The sequence below is a fragment of the Camellia sinensis genome, chromosome 14 (genome assembly GCF_055761805.1).
Source record: "Camellia sinensis isolate YWXY chromosome 14, ASM5576180v1, whole genome shotgun sequence".
Taxonomy (NCBI): Eukaryota; Viridiplantae; Streptophyta; class Magnoliopsida; order Ericales; family Theaceae; genus Camellia; species Camellia sinensis.
In genome coordinates, this window is record NC_138974.1 from 94,655,283 (window position 1) to 94,678,996 (window position 23,714).

General features: G+C 34.0%; 2 protein-coding genes across 4 annotated transcripts; both read left to right on the plus strand.

The window, feature by feature from the left end:
- Nucleotides 1–1,180: 1,180 nt before the first annotated feature.
- Nucleotides 1,181–3,633, plus strand: LOC114321353 (beta-galactosidase 6-like). 2 transcript variants are annotated; one of them, XR_014351014.1, is made up of 6 exons: nt 1,181–1,366; nt 1,476–1,570; nt 1,653–1,737; nt 1,931–1,980; nt 2,490–2,661; nt 3,210–3,633. XR_014351014.1 is itself a non-coding variant. In XM_082906387.1 (4 exons), the coding sequence occupies exons 1-3, from the start codon at nt 1,181–1,183 to the stop codon at nt 1,717–1,719; spliced, it is 348 nt and encodes a 115-aa protein (XP_082762513.1). In that variant the 3' UTR covers nt 1,720–1,737; nt 1,815–1,902. The 2 variants fall into 2 exon arrangements, 1 of the variants encoding a protein (XP_082762513.1); XM_082906387.1 differs by lacking the exons at nt 1,931–1,980; nt 2,490–2,661; nt 3,210–3,633 and adding an exon at nt 1,815–1,902.
- Nucleotides 3,634–7,483: 3,850 nt separating this feature from the next.
- On the plus strand, nt 7,484–23,203 carry LOC114268130 (methyl-CpG-binding domain-containing protein 5). Of its 2 annotated transcripts, XM_028209241.2 has the most exons (4): nt 7,514–8,057; nt 12,513–12,596; nt 22,439–22,546; nt 22,652–23,203. In XM_028209241.2, the coding sequence occupies exons 1-4, from the start codon at nt 7,611–7,613 to the stop codon at nt 22,841–22,843; spliced, it is 831 nt and encodes a 276-aa protein (XP_028065042.2). In that variant the 5' UTR covers nt 7,514–7,610; the 3' UTR covers nt 22,844–23,203. The 2 variants fall into 2 exon arrangements, with proteins under 2 accessions (XP_082762515.1, XP_028065042.2); XM_082906389.1 differs by lacking the exon at nt 12,513–12,596 and having other exon boundaries at nt 7,484–8,057.
- Nucleotides 23,204–23,714: the final 511 nt, after the last annotated feature.

Consider the following 23,714-nt stretch of genomic DNA (forward strand, 5'->3'; position numbering starts at 1 on the left):
CCTTTACCACCTTCACCACTACTGCAAACGCCATTTCACTACCACCACTACTACCACGGTCGCCATTTCACCTCTACGACTACCATTACTACTACCATCGCCACCACTTCACTACCACCACTATATCTCTCTCTATATCTCTTTCTCTCTTTGTCTCTCTCTCACATATCACTCTTCTCTCTCTCTCTTTCTCTTTCTCTCTCTATGTCTGTTTGTCTGTCTTTCGCTCTTCTCTCTCTCTCTCTTTCTCTCTATGTGTCTGTCTGTCTGCTTGTCTCTCTCTCCCATTGTGTTCACCTTGCTCACTCTCTCCCTCATCTCTTCTCTATTTACCGAGCTCTCCACTACAAGAAAATGCACTTTTAGCGACCACTTTGTCTCTCTCTCACTCATCACTTTGTCTCTGTCTATCTGCCTGTCTCTCTTTCTCTCTCTCTATCTCTCTTCTCTATCTGTCTCTCATCACCCATCTTCTCTACCACATTCACCACTACTGCAAAATGCCATTCCATTATTACCACTACTACCGCTGCAAATGCCACATTGACCACAAAAAATTAACTTTATTTGAATGGAAAATATTATCCCTACTTCTACCAAATAAAAAAATAATAATAATTTTTTATTCATTAAAATAAATATGAAACAAATAAATTTTCAACCTTACTAAATGAAAAAATAAAAATAAAAATTCATTAACTATAAAAAAATTATTTTAATAAAAAATAATTTTTTTTAGCAATGACATCCTCTGTTGCAAAAAAAAAAATCATTTTATTATTTAAATATTTATTTGTAATGAAAATAAAAATAAAAAAAATCCAAAAAAAATTCCACCCCCCTCTTTTCATTCCCGTCCGGTTCCCCCCCTCCCTCTTTCCATTCCCGTCCGGTTCCCCCCCTCCCTCTTTCCATTCCCGCTCCCCCCCTCCCCAAAAACCCAAAATCCCCAATCTGTTTCTTGTTTTCCATTCCCGCTCCCCCCTCCCGCTCCCCCCAAAATCCCCAATCTGTTCAACCAAATCCCCAATCGGGTTCTCCCCCCTGCCCCCCTCCCCCAAAAACCCCAATCTCTTCAACCAAAATCCCCCCCGAAAAACCCAAAATCCCCAATCTCTCCTTCCGTTTATCTCTCTACCCATTTGTCTCTCTAGGTTTTAGGGTTTTGAGTGTGAGAGAGATGGGGCAACAGTCTTTGATCTACAGCTTCGTGGCTAAAGGAATCGAGAACGAGTACCAAACTATAGAAGGGGCCTTTCATGAGAAAGGGCCGGCTTACGTTCGTTGGGCAGCACAAATGGCTGTGGGACTTCAAACTGGAGTGCCATGGACTATGTGCAAGCAAATTGATGCTCCTGATCCCGTGGTTAGTTCTCTTTACCTGGAACATATATTATTGATATAGATCAAGATGTGGTAAGATCATAAATGTTATTTCAGATCGGATTAATGGATTGTTTTTTTTCAATTTGCAGATCAATACATGCAATGGGATGAGATGTGGAGAAACATTTGTGGGACCAAACTCACCAAACAAGCCATCAATCTGGACTGAGAATTGGACAACTCAGTATGTGCCTACTAAAACTTCTAAATGTTCACTTCTAAATTTTACTTCATTTAATGGAATCATTTTTTATTTTTTCCCCTAGTATCATGGAGGAACAAATTTTGGAAGAACAGCCTCAGATTATATACCAACAAGTTATTATGATCTAGCTCCTCTTGATGAATACGGTATGTTATCAAATATTTGACTTACCCTGGTATTATAGTTTCTAAGCAAAAATTGATGTCAATATTGAATAATTCAGGCCTAATTAGGCAACCAAAATGGGGTCATCTCAAAGAGTTACATGCTGCAATAAAGCTATGTTCAGAGACTTTACTTACTGGATCACTAACCACATTTTTTGAAATTGTTTGACAGAGTTTAGCATCTTACCTGACTGCAAGACCGTAGCCTTCAACACTGCCAAGGCAAGTTCTGAAATTGTTTGATAGAGTTTATCATTTTCCACTACTCCTATATTTTTAATTTTATTCATTAGTATAATGTACAGAATATAGTTAAAAGGTTCAAACAAAAAATGGTAGTTCATTGTTTAATTATAAGTTCCAGATTAAGATATTTCAATGAAACAAATTGAATATCACACAAAATCAAATTTTGCACTTGCACTTCTGAACAGGTAAACACACAATACAATACAAGATCAACAGTACCACTAAGACTATTTTCTGGAGGGATATTTTGCCCATACAGATCTGCGAATGATCTTTGAGCTGGGCTGTACTCTTAAGACTATTTTCTGGAGGGATATTTTGCCTTACCTGGAGACTTGTGAACATCACTTCTGATTCTCACTGTATTTTAGCACCCAGCATTCCTTGGCTGAAGTGTGTGACACACTGACAGATGCTCTGAACTTTTATACATTCATCTAATGGTGTAGAAATTGATACACAAGAAGTATTTATTGGGACAGGCAAAGAGCATGAGGTAGGCCTGTCTGTGGGAGCTGCATTAGTGTCCATTTCTCATAACACAACCGAATTTACATAAGGAATGGACCAGGGACTTTCTGTGTGCTGAAATTTGTGGAGCTTGATGTTCAATTAAAGCTAGCAGAGGCTTATTGGGAATTTCTCTATCTTCAGGTATTGTTCATAGGTTCTCTAGCACCCTCTCTGTATGAATAAAGTTTATAGTTAGTACCCGTTCCTTTTTTTTCAATGGGTCTTGCTAACAAGTGGCCCTAGGGCACAAGAAAAAGACAACAAGTGGGTTGATCCTGGCAGACGCTCGTCACAAGATTCAAGCACTTTTTATTGATTTCAAAACACATTTTCATCACATTGGCACTTGTTAGCATTTGCCTTTATTAATTAATGGAATTTTAGATCGTTTATGATACGATTTTAAGAATTACTGTCTTTGCAGATTAGATTAAGTCAAATGATTTGATATTCTCCTCGTTAGAAGATATTTTCTTGAAACCTTTTTCATGCATTTCTGCAACAAAAAAGAAAAAAAGAAAAGAAAAAGAAGGCGTAGTTATTTATGTTATGGAGAATAGTGTTGTAATCATGTCATTGTAAGTTAAAAATGTTGTCAAGGTTGACTAGCTGTACAAACTATATATTATGCAGCTATGTTAATGTCTTGTTTGTATAAAAAAAATTTCTTGTTTTTAATGTGAAAGCAGTCACCAGTGTACATGATGAGAAAGATTGGAAGAGTCCACTGTGCTACATTAGAATTCGTCTTGGCCTTTAATTTGTTAACTTTCTAGTGGACAAGCAATGGAGATGCTGAAGGGTTAAGATTGGATCGCAAGATTCTTCAATCCATTTTGGGGCATTGATAAAGCGGTGCCTGGTATGCATTTGTGACTTCTTGTCTTTTATTCTTCTCTGCTTTCATCATATTGTAAATGTTGTAAAATAGCCATTGAGAAATTTTGTCCTGTCTAGCTATCAAAAGTGATTATTTTTTGAAAGCAAAGTTTTGTATTTAGCTCTTTGTAATTTTTTCTTTGCCTGTTGGAGAGATGCAACTGAGTGAGTAGAGGATATACAGATTTTTCAGTTTCATGATATTTGATTAATTGGAATTGAATTTTGTTGATATATTATTATTATTATTTTTTTTTTCTGCAAGCTGCGGGTTCACAGATTTTCAATTATATGGCAGCATTGATTAGTCAATATACATGTGATCGTTTTAAGTGAATTCTTGGGAGAGAATCAAATGGCACTAGGTGCCACTGAGAATTGATTACTGTTGTCGACGGGCCATTACTTTTTCTTCTTTCTACCTGTGTTCTCTTCACATCTTACTGTTTATTCAAATGTTTTTTATTCAATCAAAACTGGGAAGTAAGGTAGCAGTTGATGGTAATGCTTGCAGTTCATTATTTTTGGTTTACTGAAAATACTGAATATGTTATATGAAAACAGGAGGCGGCGGAAGGTGGAAAAGAAACATTTATAAACAAATTAAATTTTCTTTTTATAAGATTTTTTTTGAGTTGTTTGTTTACATATTTTTTCAAATGAAAAAGAAAAATATCAAACAAATTTTCATGTGTAGTTTTTAAATTTTTTTAAAATATAATTGAGGCCAGGGATTCCAAAATAAAAATTACTAAAAATTATAAACAATACCCGCATGATGTAAGTATTACTAAAAATTATAAACAATACCCGCATGATGAACATTTATGAATGATTGCTTCTCTTGGCATAGTCTATTTAGTCTGTTGGCATAGTCTGTTGGCATATGTCCAGTCTTGCTTCTCTTGAATTCACACACATTGGCAGACTATTGACTGTTGCTTAAGCAGGTATTTGGTGCTCTAAGGACAACAATGTTCATATTAGGAATGATTTCTGTATTCATAGGCATTTCTTTGTTGGCACCAGACGAGGCAAAAGGTATAGTTGTGGGTTATGGATATAGTTGTGGGTCATGATTTCTGTATTCATAGGCATTTCTTTCCATTAGAGCTATTAGAACTCCAATATTAGAGCTCTAAAGCATTTATATCGTCTCCCTCTCATCTTTAAAAAAAAAAAAATTAATTTTTAGTGGACACCCTGTTTTTTTTATTTTTTTGTAAAATTTTTTTCGTTACACCTGATTAACTACCATATATAGAGTTAATTGTAATCACATATTAGTATTCTTCTCACAATTCTTTATGATGGACCCTCTACATGTGAGTTCCTACAAAATAAATTTGTGTATTCTACAATCCAAGACAGGTAGGAACCCTTTAAGTCCAACCCTTCCCACTCCCATCAGACATGAAAAAATTCCCCAGGTATATTACAATAAGAGTTTATTACACTATTTTGGACTACATTGAATTCCATTATTATTATTATTATTATTATTTTTTGTGAGCAGGGAAAGCTTTGGTTTCTCCAATTGAGAGATATGCAGTTGTTCCTGATGACAACGTAAGTGTTCTTTCCACAGTCTTCATTGTCTTCATTACTGGTGTTTAAATAGTTGGTTTCTCCAAAAGGTTATAATTTGCAACTGTTATCTATTTATTTGTAGGTCAAAAGGATAAATTTTGCTGAGGGGAAGATCTGATTCTAGAAGTAAGGAATTTGGAGCTTGATTTTTGAAATAGGCTCAAAATTGAGATCTTGTTGGAAATTTTTTAATTTTTGTAATAGCATTTAAATATCCAATGTGCTGATTGGTGAATTTTAGATTTTATTTTATTATTATTTTTTTTAGGATTTGGGTGAATTTTATAATTTAAATATGCTTTTATGAACATGTACAGTTTAATTGTTCTTTGTAAAATATTGAATTTGATGGTCTGATCAATTTAAATTTTTATTTTTATTTTTTGTTATGATGTTTTTGTGAATAGAATGTAAATAATCAACTCTTAGAGAGAGAGACTGCACCACCATCGGAAAAAATAGAAAATTTTAATATTTTTATTAATTTTGTTACAGGTTTTACTTTTTGCGACGATATTATACTGTCGCAAAAAATAGAAATTTTATTATTTAAAATAGAAATTTTATTATTTTTTAATATTTTTTGCGACGGCATTACTCTGTCGCAAAAAATAGAAAATTTCATATTTTTTATATTTTTTGGGACGGCACCAAACCGTCGCAAAAAGTAGTATTTTTTTTTTTAAAAAAAGACTATTGGCGACGGTATTTTTTGCCGTCTCAAATAACATTTTTAGCGACGGTAAAATAGGGCCGTCGCAAAAAAGTCAAGAAATTTCAAACGTTATTAGCGACTGCACGGTGCCGTCGCAAAAAGGTAAAAAATGCCGTCGCAAAACATTAGCGACGGCACTTACCGTCGCAAAAACTCTTTTGCAACCCCTGCAGTTGCGACCCCCTCTTGCCGTCGCAAAAAGTCATTTTGCCGTCGCAAAAAGTATTAGCGACGGCATTAGGAGTATTAGCGACGGTATTTTACCGTCGCAAAAAGTCAATTTTTTTGTAGTGACGATAAATGGGAGAGGAAATCAGAGATTAGATCCTCCGATATGCCATCCCTACCATATCAACCACTATTTGGCTTCTAACGGCAACATGTGGTTCTTCCACCACCACCAAAGTTCCAATTGTTCAGCTCCCATATTGGCTAACATATTTGTGCACTTGTTGTGCTCTTGCAAGATATGCTAAATAGTGCAGTTACACCTACGAATTAGGTGTCTAGAGTCCTCACTATGCTTCTGAAAGGGCAATTTGGACGTGGCCCTTTGTTGAGCAATTCTTCAGCTCAGGTAGAGTCCGTCTCGACGACAACTTCATGCAATCCCTTCTCCAACACAATTGTTAGCCTTTTGTAGATTCCCCACATTTCAGCCTCCAAGCTATAGCAAGATTCAAGCTTTTTGAAAAATCCACACGGCCAGATGCAATCTTTATACCAAAATACTCCTCCAAAGCCTTCTTCACCTGGATCTCCCCAAGCACACCCATTGGTGTTGAGCTTGATTTTACATGTAGGTGGCGAAGTCCATTTAATCATAACATGAGTTAATCTATTATTAGTCAAACAAATAGAGAAAGCATGTTTAATCTCATTATTTGGATTAAGTACAGTCCCGAAACAAATGCTCAATGTCATTCAATTGGTGGTTGCATCTTGGACAATTTGCATTTTTCGTAATTCTCCTCTTTAATCGCATAGAATTGGTAAGGAGTTTACCATGAAGAATTAACCATTAGTAAATAATTCAAAAGGGCAAAGTAATTTTGTGAACATTTATTATTTTTCATAATATCTCAACCAAACATAAGATTCAATAAGATAGTTTTTTCTTGGCATTTAATCTCATGACTAAACAAATATGGGATATATATAATTTCCAATCAATAATGCAACGACTATGTATGTCAAGATTAAAAGTCTAATAAATTATAATTTCCATTATTCTTTCTATCAAAACAAACATGTCCCAGTGTGTAAAGAGCAAAATAGGTGTGAAAATAGAAATTGACATATTTCCATAACAATAGACCAACCAATGGTGTTGACTGCGAAAGAAATATAAATCAGTGTGTTCGGTTTGAGTTTTCTTGATTAATTTTTTTGAAAATTGAGTTTTTTGGTTTTCGTATTTTTTTGTTTTTAGTGAATATTTTTTAAATTTTAATTTTTTTTTACTTTTTTAGATGCACCTTAGTCAGATGTATCTAAAAAGTAAAAAATTTGTAAAAAAATATTTTAAAAAATTATTAAATACATAAAAATAAAAAAATGTACTGAATTCTTGTATTTTTGGTATTTAGTGAATTTTTAAATGATTTTTTTTTATAATTTTTTTACTTTTTAAGTATATTTATGTTAAATGTGTCTAAAAAATAAAAAAATTACTTAAAATATTAAAAAAATTTAGTAAAAATAAAAAAACACAAAAAATAAAAATACAAAACTTTTTGAAAAGTATTTTTTAAAAAATAAAAACAAGCAAGCGGAATGGGGTCACAACACTTGTAAGTCCATCTGAAGTTCCTTTTTACTCAAAACGCCACGTTTCACTCTCTGTTTTTCAATCCCACCACACCACTTTCTCCTTTCACACACACCCTCTCTCTCTCTCTCTCTCATGTCGACCTGCGAATCCGGAGGAGATCGGTACCCGCTCTCCTCCCACTCGTTGGACCCGAACCCGTCGGAACCCGACCACCAGCTCCCGCCGGACCCTCTCTTGGACCCCGGCGCATTCATCGACTGCGACCTTGACTCCACGGGTCCAACCCTAACCACCACCGGATTCAAAGAAGCTCCAAACGGCCTCTTGGACCATCACCAACACGGAGCTCGAGAACCGGTCGGAGATGAACCGGAGCTGCTTTCCCGACCCGCCACCGATGCCTCTAATTGTACGGAGACGTCGGCGACTGACTCTACGCCGCCGCGGGGGCGGAGGGGAGCGCCGCCGCAGGCTGTGCCCGTTGAATTGTTGCCGGAGAGACCGAAGTGGTTGCCGGAGAGTTGGGTGATGGACTGCCGGATCAGGACTTCCGGTGCCTCCGCTGGATCCATTGATAGGGTAATTCCTCTTTTCTATTTTGATTTTTTGTTTTATTTCAATTAATTAATTTCATCACTATTATGTTGAAGTGTATCTACAAAGTTGTGGTGATTAGTTGGAGTATCAGGAATGATCATATTCCATAATAATAGTAATTTGCAAATTAGGAAGATATTGGGAATGATTCATGTTGGCGAAATTGGAAATGTGTGTTGTTATGTTATCTTTTTATTGGATATCGTTTTTAGTTAGCAAGAAATACAAGAATTGTTTGTTGGAGATTTGTATATGATTTGAATGTTACTGAAATATACAGGGTTGATTCTGTTTGTTTGATTCTAAAATTGTCATGCTGATTAAAAATAAATAAATAAATTAGTTGCTTCCTAGTCTCTCTAGGAACTAATCTTTGTATATGAACCTTAACTGTACACACACTATATACAAAAAAATTAGTACCCTATATATATCCACATAAAATGTCAATAGCTTTAATTTTTGATATTTGTGACTAATTAAAATAGCACCTACAATATGATGATGAAGAGAGAGCGTATAATTGGTTGGAAGAACAATTGTGTAAAGTGAAAAGGATGAGAAATTGTAGACTCAACAGTTGGAGACAAACTTTCCAAAACAGAATTAGAGAAGAAAGCCAATTAATTGTGAAGAGGAAGCATACAATTGGCAGGAAGAATGGTTGTGGCATGTCAAATTATGGAATGAAAAGTTAGGAGAACTTACCAAAAATGACAAGTTAGGGACAATAGCCAAGTAGTATTGAGAAGACGAGGCCGAAGTTGAATTTTCTTACAATTTTTTAGATGAGTTTAACAAACCAAATACATGGATTAAGAAAACATAATGCAGGGGTTTAAGCTGCATCTGGTCTTCGAGCATGTAGTTGTGGTGTGAGCTTAGTGTGGCCTTCCACTTCAACATATTGAGAACTAGAAGTTGAAATAAGAAAAGCTTTATGAAAGTGAGTGGGCATCTTGATACTTTCTATTGCATTTGAACCTACTTATTTATAAAGCAATACAATTATTCACTTGGTAAGTATGTTTCAAGGGTAGTGGTGGATAAAATGAGGCTTAAGATTGACTATTTATTAATTATATTTCTTTTGATTGTCAATGGTATTCTTAATTATGGTTTTGTAAGAGGTTTTTGTGTTGCTATATTATGTTAAATTTCTACAATGTAAGATGCATAAAATATTTCTCATATACAGGGTTAGATGTCAAAGCTGTTTCAAGTTTTTAGTATTTTGGTGCAGACATGACTTATATAAGTTATATGCAATGTTTTGAAACTAGGACCATTAACCAAATCGGAAAAGGGACCTGGTCAAGGGTTATTGGCTCAACCGGAATCGAACCATTATGTACTTTGTTAATATATTAAAAATTATACTTAAAAGCATAGACATTCATTTAAAATATTTTTATATGGATTGATTGTAAAAAAAAAAAAAAAAATATTGCGTTTGAGGGAAAATGCTAATAATAATAGATATCCACATAATATTATTAACAAGGTGGTTTAGTGGCCTGGTGGTAAACTGCTTGATTTTGATGCAACAAGTCATGTGTTCAAGCCTTTGCACCTCTTGTTAATGCTTTTAACAAAGCTATAGACCATGCTTTAAGGTTTGGATGGTTTCCTTGAATTGGCTCCGGTTAGCCAGTTCAATTGTGGGGAAAATAAGCTAGTTTTTAAACTAAAATGGGTGTGAGGGTTTATCCAGATTGGAACCTAAACAGGTTGACAGGTCAACTAGTCGAACCAGCTGGTCTAGTCTAGTTTAAAAACATTGCTTTTATAAACATTGATGGAGGGATGGGGTTAAATTTGAATTCTTACCTCTCACCTATAAAGATAAGTTAAATAAGAAAGAGTAGATTGGTCCCGTAGGGGTGTGCTCCCTCTAAGTCTCAGGTTTAATACTCACTAGCAACAATAAGCTTCTTGGGGCCATGTCCATATAGGGCATTTGCCCTGATTTTAAATGGGCCTGCAAGTGGGCGGTGGGATTGGTCCCCCTAGGATTAGTCTAGGTGCGCATAAGTTGGGCTGGACACCCGGTTATCAAAAAAAATAAAAAAAAATAAGAAAGAGTATATTGATCCGCTGCTAGCCAAATTCACCACATGGTATTTGAACATATAATGTGTAAAAGCAGTGTTTTTATCCTTTGAATTAAGCACTTCATTTGTTTTCTCTTACTAAGGAAATTAATGTGTAATCACTTTCCTTAGCAGTTTTCCTGCAGATGCTTGTCTCAAAACCCATTCTTGGTTGTCCAAAAGACAATCTGTTATTCCATATTTCTTTCAATGCAAAGCTTAGGTTGCCTGAAGGATTTTGTATTATTGTCGATTTTCTTCATTACCAAAACCTATATTGAAACTTACAATAATGTTTGTTAGTGGATTCAACATGTTAATGCACTTAAATCATGAGATTGGGGACAATTAACAACATTTCAGTGGCAGAAATTCAAGTGACATGAACTTTTGGAGCATTGAGTTGTGTAGGATTACACCTTAATAGCTAAGATGAAGAACCAAATGTAGATTCCAAGTACTCAAGCTGTAGTCTGATTCTCCTCACATTAAACTTTTACAATTGTAAATGGAAATACATATTTCCTCTTGGGTTTAGCAGAATCTGAGAATGATGTTAAAAGTAATTGAGTCAAATAGATAAAAGGAAATAAAAGATGACAGTTTTTTTTTCTTCTTTATTTTTAAAGGAAAGACAAAATAATAAATATGTTTACTTGAATTCTTTATATAGATGAAGATTTTGGTATTTTCTAGTCAGGTTTTTGTATCTAATCATAATGGATGCCAAACATGTACCTCTCATTGCCAGTCAAAAAAAGGAAAAGAAAAAAAGTACCATACCTTGGAAATTGATTTTCCATTGGTGGAGGATAAATCATCAATTTCAAATAGATTAGAACGATGTTACTTCTAACAGTGTATGTTTTACGCATGCCAAATTTGTTTGGCTTACCTTAGGAAATTGATTCTCCATTGATATTGGGTCAAAATCATAATCAATTTTGTTTATTTGTGAGGGCCCAGATATAAAATTACCTAATAAAAACAAAATAAGTATTGTTTTATAGCCTACCTAAATTGCAGATCGGGCTTTAATTAGATATTTAGATTTCCAACTCAACCCGGCTCATCTCAACCAATTTTCAGCTTTGGCTATTTAAAACATTTTTCTGAGCATTGAGTTGTGTAGGATTACACCTTAATAGCTAAGATGAAGAACCAAATGTAGATTCCAAGTACTCAAGCAGTAGTCTGATTCTCCACACGTTAAACTTTTACAATTGTAAATGGAAATACATATTTCCTCTCGGGTTTAGCAGAATCTGAGAATGATGTTAAAAGTAATTGAGTCAAATAGATAAAAGGAAATAAAAGATGACGGATTTTTTCTTCTTCTTTATTTTTAAAGGAAAGACAAAATAATAAAGATGTGTTTGCTTGAATTCTTTATATAGATGAAGATTTTGGTATTTTCTAGTCAGGTATTTGTATCTACTAATAATGGATGCCAAACATGTACCTCTCATTGCCGGTCAAAAAAGGGAAAAGAAAAAAAGTACCATACCTTGGAAATTGATTTTCCATTGGTGGAGGATAAAATATAAATTTCAAATAGATTAGAACCATGTTACTTCTAACTGTGTATGTTTTACTCTTGCCAAATATGTTTGGCTTACCTTAGGAAATTGATTCTCCATTGATATTGGGTCAAACATTGAGATAGTGGGTCAAAATCATAATCAATTTTGTTTATTTGTGAGGGGCCAGATATAAAATTACCTAATAAAAACAAAATAAGTGTTGTTTTATAGCCTACTTAAATTGCAGATCGGGCTTTAATTAGATATTTAGATTTCCAACTCAACCTGGCTCATCTCAACCAATTTTCAGCTTTGGCTTTTTAAAACATTTTTCTGCTTATTCGGCAAAAATTTATTATAAATATCATTCCCCAAATGCCACATTTTGCTTCACTCAGATTCACACAATGTCAACCTATCACATTCATAGTCTTTCATATCACTCTCCAAACCCTATGGTGGGAAAAAAAAAACCCTCGCTTGTCTGCCAAGACTTGCCTGAATTCTATCCCCTCGCTGCCCACTGCAAAATGCCGATCTTTATGGACCTCAATGTTATCCCCAAAGGTGGAGGGATGATGCTGGTCAAAGAAGAGGAAGCACAGAACAATGAAACTAGAACTGCTAAACCAACCAAAAATGAAACTCAGAAATTGGTGCATGATGAATTAGATCTATGGAAGAATCTGGTTGCTGCCTCCTTAAATTGTGGAGATGTACTGAAGATGACTGTGCCGATGGTTGAAACCACCACAAAGCCTCTGCCATTGCAGAGGTGGAAGAGACAGCCAGCTCTGACAGTGCTCTCCGTTCCATTGCAGAAGAGACCAGAATGGCTGCCTTGGGGTTGGTGGATTGACTATAGGGCTCGGTCCTCCGGTGCCTCTGCTGGATTGGTTGATAAGGTAATTATTTTTCTTAATTAAGTGATGGATAGTTCATACTATTGGTTTAGTTCTTTGGCTGTGAGGGCTTCATATTGAGACCTCTGTTGTTAGAATCATATGATTTGCAATTCAAATCGTACAATTTGGTTCAATACACATGAAAATTAATTCGAATAGATAGGGAGAATCGGAAATGGCCAAAAATCACACTTGAATCGCAGAATTAATTTTCAAATTGTATGAATCAATGAATCGCACGATTCAGTCACTCCGTAGGCCAACCCATTTTTTCTCGGACCTGGCTGAAAATTTGCAACTTCTGATCCATTTTTTTTGGCTTTTTTTCGGTAGAGGCTGGGTTGACTACTCTTCTATGACCAAGTGACCACTTATACAACCTAACCCATTGTATCTTCTGTTTGTATTTACTCCGAGAAAACAAAACCCTCACCTTGTTTGGTTCCAATTTCCTCAATTCAATTTTCTGAAAATTGAATTTTTTATTTTTCGTACTTTTAGTGAATTTTTTAAATATTTTAAGAATTTTTTTTTACTCTTTAGATACACTTAATATAAATGCAATTAGAAAGTATAATATATGTGAAATTTTTTTTAACAAATTCACTAAATACAAAAATTTAGTACATTTTCATATTCTTGTGTATTTATTGATTTTTTAAAATATTTTTTTAAGTACATCTAGGTTAGGTGCATCTAAAAAATAAAAAAATTATTTAAAATATTAAAAAATATCATTAAAAACAAAAAAACACAAAAAACAAAAACCTCAATTTTAAAAAAATTGAATTCGGAAAACTGGAACCAAATGCTTCTGAAACAGTGATCTATTATTGCTTGATGGTCCTTTTTGTCTTCAACTTTATGCTTCGGTGGTCGTTGGGTGTCCGACTTTAAGAATCTTTGCACAACTTTATTAAAGTGTGGTCCTTGGGTCTTCAACTTGACAAAGAGACTTCATAATGGTATTATAAAATGCTTTCTATTACTATGTTATTGTCGTGTGTTGGAGCTGTTTGTTGGAATTTGGTCATCTAAAATTAATATTTTGTTGATAAGAACAATATGAAAGGAAAAAAGAAACGTGAAACCGAATATTTCATGCATTAATTTAAGTCCAAATATTTCATGGGAAATACTATGGTACACACCCCTCCCTCTCCATATGCAAGTTATGCCATTTGTGAGTTTGATTATCACAAATGGTATAACTCAATACTATGTGAGTGATAGCTAAAAAAAAGGGTTATAACTCAACATCATATGACGTATAACCAAACAACTCTTGGATTATAACCAAAAATTTTGTCATAACCAAGAGACTGAATCGTGTGATTCATCAATTCATATGATTAGGAAATTGATTCTGCGATTTAGGTGTGATTCTTGGCCATTTCCAATTCTCCCTACCTATTCGAATCGATTTTCATGTATATCGAACCAAATCGTACGATTTGAATCGCGAATCCTACGATTCTAACAACAGAGGGCATAAGATATAGGATGCTTTGTTTGCTCAACTAGGATATTTGCGATTTTAGGATATTCATGGAAGCAAGTGGTTCCTTGTATTGAGTATGTTACTTAGCATTGGTCAGCTGTTGGTGGAGATGTAGGAGAGTGTCCTTTCTATACTTTAACTATCCATACTGGATAAGCATTTTATTGGTTGTCCTAAGCACTACGGACACAAACATTGACACAATGATTTTTCAAAATATCAAGGCGGAGATACAACAAAATTTTTTTTTTTTAATTTAATTTTTTTTTTGCTAATTTTTATTTACAAATCACCAAAATAATGAAGAACTACCACTAATTCAACATGAAAAAAATACTCAATCCATAATTTAAACGTCATTTGACATAAATCAAACCTAACCAAGCTTAGTCCATCAAATGGGATCAGCTACATGAATTCTTCTTCTCTACTCGATTCTATCTTAAATATCATTCAACATACAAAATACTATTTCATCAATCATAAATCATTATATCACAAATGTCAAGCATTTAAGTTCAATAATACATAAATGATTCATGAAAAACATATAATTACAAGTTGAAGATATCATGTAATCTATGAAGCATGGATATTTCAAAAATATTACAGTATGAGTATCGGGTCAGTACGATTGTTGATGTATTGGGTCACCAAATACTTTGGGTACAACTCAGTTATGGCATCAGTACGGCTTAGGTACGTTTTGGGTACTTTTGGGGGTACATCAAGGCATAAATGTAATTTTAAAAAAAATATAAGGGTACTATTAAGACAATTATATTGTGCACATTTTTTTAAAACTTTAAAAATATAGTCTTTTTGCAAAAAAAATATTTAGGATTTTTTTTTGACCATCATGAAAAATATTATTTTTTGTGTTTGACTTTTTAATTGTAATATCATGTACTGCTACAAATGTTATATATATATATATATGTATGTATAATTATAGATGTACCCAAACATATTTGTATCTACTTTTTTTTAGCTTTTTCCGTATTAGTGTACCTACAATGTCGCCATACCTACTTACATACACGCACCCGTGCTTCCTAGCATGTAATACATCATTTACAATCTGAAGAAAAATCAATCGCCACCAAACATTCATCAAAAGCACTAAGGAAAAACAAAAAGAGTAGGTCTTTTGAAGCTTCAAGTAGACCCAACTTCGACGAAGTCATCATTACTAGCATCATCACCATCCCCTTGGCCTGCAACCTCCATCGTTTGTAAATGACACATCCTAGGTTTCATCAAGCGAGAGGCTTGCAACCTCAAGCATCCCAACGTTATCAAATTAGTGAAACCTGTCTCCCCTAATATATTTCTGTCTCTCTTTCATCGTATTGTGGGCTTCTCCTTGATAAAAGGTGTAGATTCCGATTATAAAACCGGGTCTGCCTTTCTCAAATGAATTTTAGGGTTCAAAATAGAGACATTGGAGATTGAACATATTAGGGAAAAAATTTGTTTTTGTTTTTGTTTTCAATTTCTACACTTTTGTTTCTAAATGCCATACTTTGACTAACAAACCACCTTTCTAAAATTGTATTAAGACCTCAAATGTGTCTTTTGGCATATCAGGACACAAAATACACGTGTCCCTGTTGTGTCCTAGAACGTATCCGGCCGAAAAATAAAAAATTTGACATGCCTCGTGGTGCGTCTGAGACATGTCCTGGCATGTCTTCATTCGGCATGTGTTGAACACTGCTGTGACAACCAAAATGGAGTGTCTGCGTTTCTTAAGTTTTGTCCAAACTAAATTGGAACAAAAATGACTTATTGGGAGGTTATATCTCTAATTCAGATATATATTATGAAAATGATGCTCAAGTGATGAGCTGTTTTTGAGGAAGGAAAAGCATAGTTTACATTAGAAAGAACTGACTTGCTTTGCCTCCTTCTAGGGTTTATTTTCTAGCTTTGACCTAAGATGTCAAAAAGTTTTACTGACAGCAATTTGATGTTAAATTGTGTATCAAATAAGAATTGAGAGTTTTGTCGCTCTTGGTCAACTTGACATGTAGTTCTAGACGAGAGATGCTTGATTAGATGTGACCCATTGACTATGGTTACACATCCTCAACCTCTTAAATGGAATTCAATAATGGAAATTCTCAAATGGAATATATCAGGCTTTGAATTTTTTTATTTACTTCGAAGAAATTCTCATGCAGTTAAGAGAACAAGAGTGTTCCATATTTTGTGCCACCACATTTCAAATGTGTCCTTAAAGATTATTGAAAAGTTTAGAGGCATCGATATCATTCCAAAAATTTTCATGGCCCCCTTCCCTCTTTTCTTTATATTGGGCTATGTCTTCATTCGGCATGTGTTGAGCACTGCTGTGACAACCAAAATGGAGTGTCTGCGTTTCTTAAGTTTTGTCCAAACTAAATTGGAACAAAAATGACTTATTGGGAGGTTATATCTCTAATTCAGATATATATTATGAACATGATGCTCAAGTGATGAGCTGTTTTTGAGGAAGGAAAAGCATAGTTTACATTAGAAAGAACTGACTTGCTTTGCCTCCTTCTAGGGTTTATTTTCTAGCTTTGACCTAAGATGTCAAAAAGTTTTACTGACAGCAATTTGATGTTAAATTGTGTATCAAATAAGAATTGAGAGTTTTGTCGCTCTTGGTCAACTTGACATGTAGTTCTAGACGAGAGATGCTTGATTAGATGTGACCCATTGACTATGGTTACACATCCTCAACCTCTTAAATGGAATTCAATAATGAAAATTCTCAAATGGAATATATCAGGCTTTGAATTTTTTTATTTACTTCGAAGAAATTCTCATGCAGTTAAGAGAACAAGAGTGTTCCATATTTTGTGCCACCACATTTCAAATGTGTCCTTAAAGATTATTGAAAAGTTTAGAGGCATCGATATCATTCCAAAAATTTTCATGGCCCCCTTCCCTCTTTTCTTTATATTGGGCTATATCTGATCATCAAGGAGTTGCAATTCTGTTTTGACTTTGGATGATTCATTGTCTCCAACTTTGGATGGTAATGTATATGATTTTATGTTACTTGAACCACTCTTTCCAAAATAAAATCTGTATTAGTTAGCTGCACTCCCTTTTCCCCATTCCTTACACTGGGTGGCATTGATTACTTCATTAGCTTATGGGATGTAGGATGAAAGCTTTAAGTAAGGGAGTTGGGTAGTAATACAATCAAAATGTGGTGTGCTAGGGCTTCAATTTAATTTCATGAATCACCTTTTGTAAGGTTTTTTCCCAAAGAATCAACACCTCATTAGCAGTATCAATGGACTGAAGAAAAGCCCAATCTACACACTGGCTACTTAATGGTTTTTGGAAAGAGCCACGTGCTTGTAATCTATATTAATGTATTTATTACCTGTGCCCATGGACTTAGTTTTGGTGGGTGAACCATATTAAATTCTTGCCTTTTGGTTTCTTCATTGCATTTGTTATTTTTTCACTTATATTTTGCATGCTGATTCAACTCTAAATACTATATTACGTCTTTTATAGTGTGTCAATAAGTACTAATAGCGTTTGGGTCCAATCTTACGACAGATATATATATATATATATATTGCCATCTACATTGGATTCCTATGTGTTAGGGCAGTGAGGAAGGGCTCTGATAAAGTTGCTTGTATTTAATTTTTGTGTGGCTAATGCTTTTAGCGATATGAGGTTTAATGGGTTTGTGAAGGAATAATGAAGGATAAAGGTTTTGAGTGCTTATTTGGAGAAGGAAAATACACAATTTTGAACTGTTTGGGGTTGCGAATAGTATTTTATGTATGGTAAGTTTGTGCTGATTTTGATTTTTAAATTGGTTGATTGAAGATTGGCAAGAGGTTGAGGTTGTGAAATAGGATATCAGAGGGAAGTTGTTTATGAAATTTGGTTATAGGTTTAAAATGCTTAAAGTGTAGAAACATAAAAGGGACAGAAGGAGAAAGAAAGCCTAGAAATTACTCTCAGGATTCCATAGGCGGCATGTCTAGGATAAGAATTGCATCATACAATCACAAAGAGCTCCAAATGATGCAAAGAAGTCTCTATACTTGTTCTCTATCAAATTTCAACTAGGACTATTCTGTACTAGAGCTAAGAATTTTGATTTCTAATACTGATTTGAATAAACTAAAATAATACAAAATTTTGCCAGTGATCAATACATTCAATGTCTAGCAAATTTAAAAATCACCAAAAACCCATGGCGTCTAAAACCCAAAAAAAGATATATAAAGCTAGCAATATAGAGACTTAAAAATAAACATTAAACAGGACCCTACAATAACTGAAACTCAACTGCCAAGGTTCCAAGTGGGCCTCACATCGAAACTAATGAAATTGTTTTTTTAGACTTATTTCTTTTGATCTTCTTATGGTGTGCATCAACAACTAGTTATTTATTTATTTTAATTTTATTTTAAGGTTGAATTATAATTATATACTTGGAAACACTAGGTTTAGTGATTGGCTAACAGCCAAAATCACCAATGTAGCCTTTTGCAGCTAGTTTGCTTCTTGTATTTTCTTTTGTGCTTTTTCGTGGACAACTTGTCCCCCTTGTTCTTTGTACCTGTTTTGTAATTATTAGTAATATTCTTTTTGTTGCTGTTCAAAAAAGGAAAAGACGGGGTGTTTCGTTGGGAGTATGTGCAATAAAAAATTTTCAGTATGAATGAATGTGGGATAAATGTTTGGAAACTTCGGAATGATACACCAAATTCTCCTTTTATTTAGTATAGTATAGATGTACATATTTATGTTCTTTTTCTGTTTATATTTAGTTACTTGTTTAATTGGTTTGGTACTTTGATTTCTCTTTGTACAGCTGTGGAGTATCTGTAGAATTAGATTCAGAACAAGATTGCACTGCTGTGTTGATGGAATAGGTTAAAAATTTTTTACCTTGTTCTGTGAAGTTTAAAATTTGTTGAGATCCATTACATATCATTTTGGCTACATCAGTTTTATTTATTTATATTTATTTATTTTTTAAATTTAAGAATATGACTGTTATTAGGTTAGTTTGGGTTGGGTTTGATCCTTGTAGAAGCAAAGTGCTCGGGATTCGGTGTGATCCTTGAGTTTGGAAATCCAGGTCAATGGAATCTGTTACTAGGTGGTGGTGAGAACTCATGCTGGAGTTCCATTTGACTGTTGCTGAACCATCACTTGTGTTGATATGGGTTTTCAAGTTTTGGGCTAGTGCTTTCAGTAATTCGTCCCAGTTTTCAAGTTTTGGGCTAGTGCTTTCAGTAATTCGTCCCGGTTTTCAATTTTTGGGCTAGTGCTTTCAGTAATTCGTCCCAACCAACATAACTTTTTCCCCCCCCGGATTATAATAAGATCAGTTTTAATCTGTGTCTCATCAGCAGTCAGCAGTTTGAACTTCTATAGTCTCACTTTAGAAGCTTACAACATTTGAAATGTCCTCTGTTGTTATACTTCTTCATCACCTCTCTTCTCCGTGCATGTAGCGTGCACCAGCATGTGGGTTGCTGCTTGGCAACAGGTGGATTTAACCTGAGTACAACTATGTCACTTTTCTTACTAAAAATGACATGCACAGACCAAATGGCATCTTGAAAGAAATTAATTGTCAAGTAGGCCTTTGTTGTTAGAATGATATAAATGCAAAGGGAAGGCCTTAGTGGACTGATTTCTTCATAATTCAGTATTAGCTTATACTTTTTGTTTGGACATTAAGAGGGTTTGAACTTGGAAAATTATTTGTTTTATTATAGGGGAATGGTAAATACTTCTTTCATTCCCAATATTTTAAGATTTTTATTGTACATTGTTAGTTGTCTTATATTTTCCGTTATTATATTTTTATCGGGTAGTTTGGAAGTTAGAACATATGAACTCTGGAGCTGTTAGCTGAATAGGGAAGCAGCATACTGGAAATGAATGTGCAACCTTAGTAGTGCACCGAATTCTAGGAGATTCTTATATAAATTTAAATGCACAAGATCGAGGGAGGGTCTGATTACATTGATGTGAAAAAACTTTGTATTTCATAGAACATTTGAAACAAGTCTATTCTATTGTTGTGTAGCATTTTGTAGCAAGTTTTTTTATGTAAAATAATTGGTAAGGTACGTACCAGTATCGGTGCATTTCGGCATACCATTTTGGTTTAAATATTATATATTTAGTGTAAAATAATTGGTAAGGTATGTATTAGTATCAGTGCATTTTGGCTTTGGTTTAAATATTATATATTTAGTAATGTATATAATGTGACACAATTTTAAGATTGGTATATGTGTAAAAAGTATATTGAAATGTAAAAATGTATATAAATATATATAAAGGTGTATGAGAATATGTATCGAAAACTGAAATTTTTTGGCATTATCTGAACTGTAACCAACACCCATTCGTTGGTGGTTAGCTGGATCCTTACATAAAAACAATGCCCAAATAGTACACATTTATGTTGTTTGGAAGGGAAAAGATTGGGTACACACCTAACACGGTCTATTCTTCTTCTTCTTCTTCTTTTCTCAAGTGGATGCCCTAGTTCTCTCTCTAAACTGTTCAACACTCAGATGAAACAACCATCTCTTCTTCGATGTTCCTAAAAACAACAAATAATCAAATGGTCTCAATTCATGTGTCAATTCTTCCATCTCTCTCTTTCGATTCTCCCTCTCTATTTGTATGCATGTCTATATGTATATGCATGCGTCATTCACTTTCTAGGTTTGATTTTTACTTCCATGTTTCTGAAGAGGAAAGCTGCAGCTTCTCAACAAACCACTACTAGATATTCTTCTCTTTATATATATATATAAATATATTTATTTATATTTATATTTATATTTATGTCTATACTTTTATCACCTAAGTGATTTCTCCCTTGGATGTCCGGTCGGAATGCCAGTACAACCAGAATTGGGTGAAATAGTCCAGTATTTTCTGAAATTTATTAGGACATCCCAGTAAATCAAACAGGATGGGATTGGGTTTGTGTTGTACTGTTTTTCGCTTGGTACAGTACACACTGTGTGTTACATGGACTCTTCTATTTCTCCCAAATTACCCATATCAGATATGACAAGGGTAAGGGTATGAGATATGTGTCAGACACTCGTATCCAATTTAGACACTTGGATCTCCTTTAATTTGTTGCAATGTATGAAGTTGAAGAAACCCATATTTGCTAATAAAGAATCTGACATGGATTACAGAGAGAAATTTCTTATTTTTGTCTAAATCCTATTTAATGTCTAGCAGTGTTGTAAAAGTTGTAATTAGGTGCAAGGCACACTGAAGTGCAGCTTGTGCGACTTATACAAGCCCAGGTGCAGCCCATTCAAAGAAGCGTGACATTGCATGCACTTACGGCACAAGTCACAAAAGTTGTGTGCTTCATTTATATTCTGGCTTTTGTTTTTGTTTTTGTTTTTAATACCAGTCATTGATTTTACTTTTTTTGTACTATGATGCACTTATATATGTTGCCACAGAATTTTAAATTCTCAAATACAAAAAAAATACGAACTGCTTTTTATACAATTTTTTATTTATTGAATATTTATGTTTGATGTTTAGTTCTTTAATTTGCTTTTGATGTTTTAAGATGTTTAAACTCAAATATTGGTGCTTTTGAATATTTGTTTTTGTTGAATGTTTGATTATTTTGCATTTAGAATAATAGGTGTTGTAATAGCTTTGGGAATTCTTCTACAATTTGCCTTAGTTCTTTTATTTATTTTTTAATTCTTTGGGTGCTTATAATAAGTTGTGAATTCTTTTATTTTGCTCATTTTGCAGTTTGAATTACTAGTCTATGTTAATTTATCTATTTTTTGTTGGAAAAGGTGCGGCTTGCCTTGTGCCCCAGCTCCAAGAGACCTTCAGCGCATTTGTGTGCCTTGGACCTTTAAAAACACTGATTTCTAGTATATTTCTACATAATTTACAACATCTAATCTAAGAATAATATATAATATGCAATATATATGTGTCTATGACGACGTGATCCCTTCCCCATATCTAACATTTGGATAGATATCCCAAATCCTAAGATTTAGGTTTATGAAGGTCTAGTAGTTAGATATGCACTCACACTTGATACTCGTACCCAAGTCTATGTAACATGGCATACTGCGCCATACCGGCCGGTATGGTACGAGATTCATAGCACTAGGTTGGGTGGAGCAGAGATTTTTCAGCTGTTGGTCTCTTTTTTTCTATTTTTATTGTAATGATTTGTTTGTGAACGTGTAGCTGGTTTCAAATGCTTGGTGGATCAGAATGGAAAAATTACTTGTCCATGGAATGCCAGGACTAACTTAATATTCTATATATTGTGCAGTATTATTTTGATCCAGTCTCAGGCCGTCGATTCAGGTCAAAAAAAGAGGTGGATTACTTTCTCGAAACGGGAAGTACGCGAAAGAGGAAACGAGATCCTGATACTAATGTGAGTAAAGGATTCTGTTTGGTTGAGATTTTGAAAATAGTACTTTAGACTCTTTAAATCCCATTTCTTATTTCTTCTAAACAAGTGGCAGAATTGTTTTTGCAGTCTTTGGAGAACTCTGGGGGCCGTAAGAGTTCCGCTCCTTTAAACTTTGAGTTTAATGATGTGCCGGAGAATGTCCGTTGGGTACTCACAAATGCTTCTAGGGATCAATGGACGCCATTTGTCGGTGACAAAATGGTACCTAAATCAACCAGGAAAGAGTGGAATGCTGCATTTCATTTCTCTTGCAGCTAGGAGCTTATGGGCCCATGCAACCAAATACATTTTTTTTTGAGGTTCTAATTTAGAGATTCTCTCTTATTGCCCCCTTCCAGAGCCCTTTAAATTGACTTGAAATCATTTCATTTGAAAGTGAACCTCAATGTGAACAGTTGTTGTTTTTTTTTTTTTTTGGGTGGTAAATGAATTTCTTGAAACAATAGGTCTGGTCCCTTCGATTTAATGGTTAATTTAGGGTTACTCTAGGATATGCCTTGTTTGCTTTGAAAGGAATGCTTGCTATAATGACCTGTCTAACATCTTGTGCTACTATGGTTTTATGTGGTTTTTTTAAGGCATATTTTTAATTAAACAGGAAATGAATATTTTGTCTTATGCATTATCCTACTTTTATTTCTATTCTTATTATTACCCTTGTCAAAACAAAACTCGAAACTAAACGAGTAGTTTTTCATTAAGTTATATTATTGTAGTATTATTTTTCATCCAATTTCACACTGTTGGAGAGTTAATTTGATGTGCAGATTGAAGGATCTGACTTATGTTTTGGGCAGTTTGGATTGTAAAGTTCATCGCTCTAATTATCTAAACCCAGCATTTTATATTTCTTTTGAGTGTAGATTATATTGGGAAAAAGAATTGATTTGGTAATTAAAATTACATAATTTTATCAGAATTTTCATTGAAAAATAGACGTTAAGTACAATCTTGAAATAGACTATTTATTATTTTGAAGACAAATTTAATAAACAACATGTGAATTCGATTATCAGATCAAATTATTATTTTCACAAATGATTTACATATAAAACTTACAAAATGAATAATATACATCATTAGAGTGGTACACAATGAATACCTTGACCTAAATTCCATGAAGTTATAT

Coding starts and splice junctions, on each gene's coding strand:
- LOC114321353 (XM_082906387.1), top strand. CDS start 1,181: ATGGGGCAACAGTCTTTGATCTACAGCTTCGTGGCTAAAGGAATCGAG. Junction 1,367..1,475: donor TTGATGCTCCTGATCCCGTG/GTTAGTTCTCTT, acceptor TTCAATTTGCAG/ATCAATACATGCAATGGGAT. Junction 1,571..1,652: donor ACTGAGAATTGGACAACTCA/GTATGTGCCTAC, acceptor TTTTTCCCCTAG/TATCATGGAGGAACAAATTT.
- LOC114268130 (XM_028209241.2), top strand. CDS start 7,611: ATGTCGACCTGCGAATCCGGAGGAGATCGGTACCCGCTCTCCTCCCAC. Junction 8,058..12,512: donor CCGCTGGATCCATTGATAGG/GTAATTCCTCTT, acceptor GTTCCATTGCAG/AAGAGACCAGAATGGCTGCC. Junction 12,597..22,438: donor CTGCTGGATTGGTTGATAAG/GTAATTATTTTT, acceptor TATATTGTGCAG/TATTATTTTGATCCAGTCTC.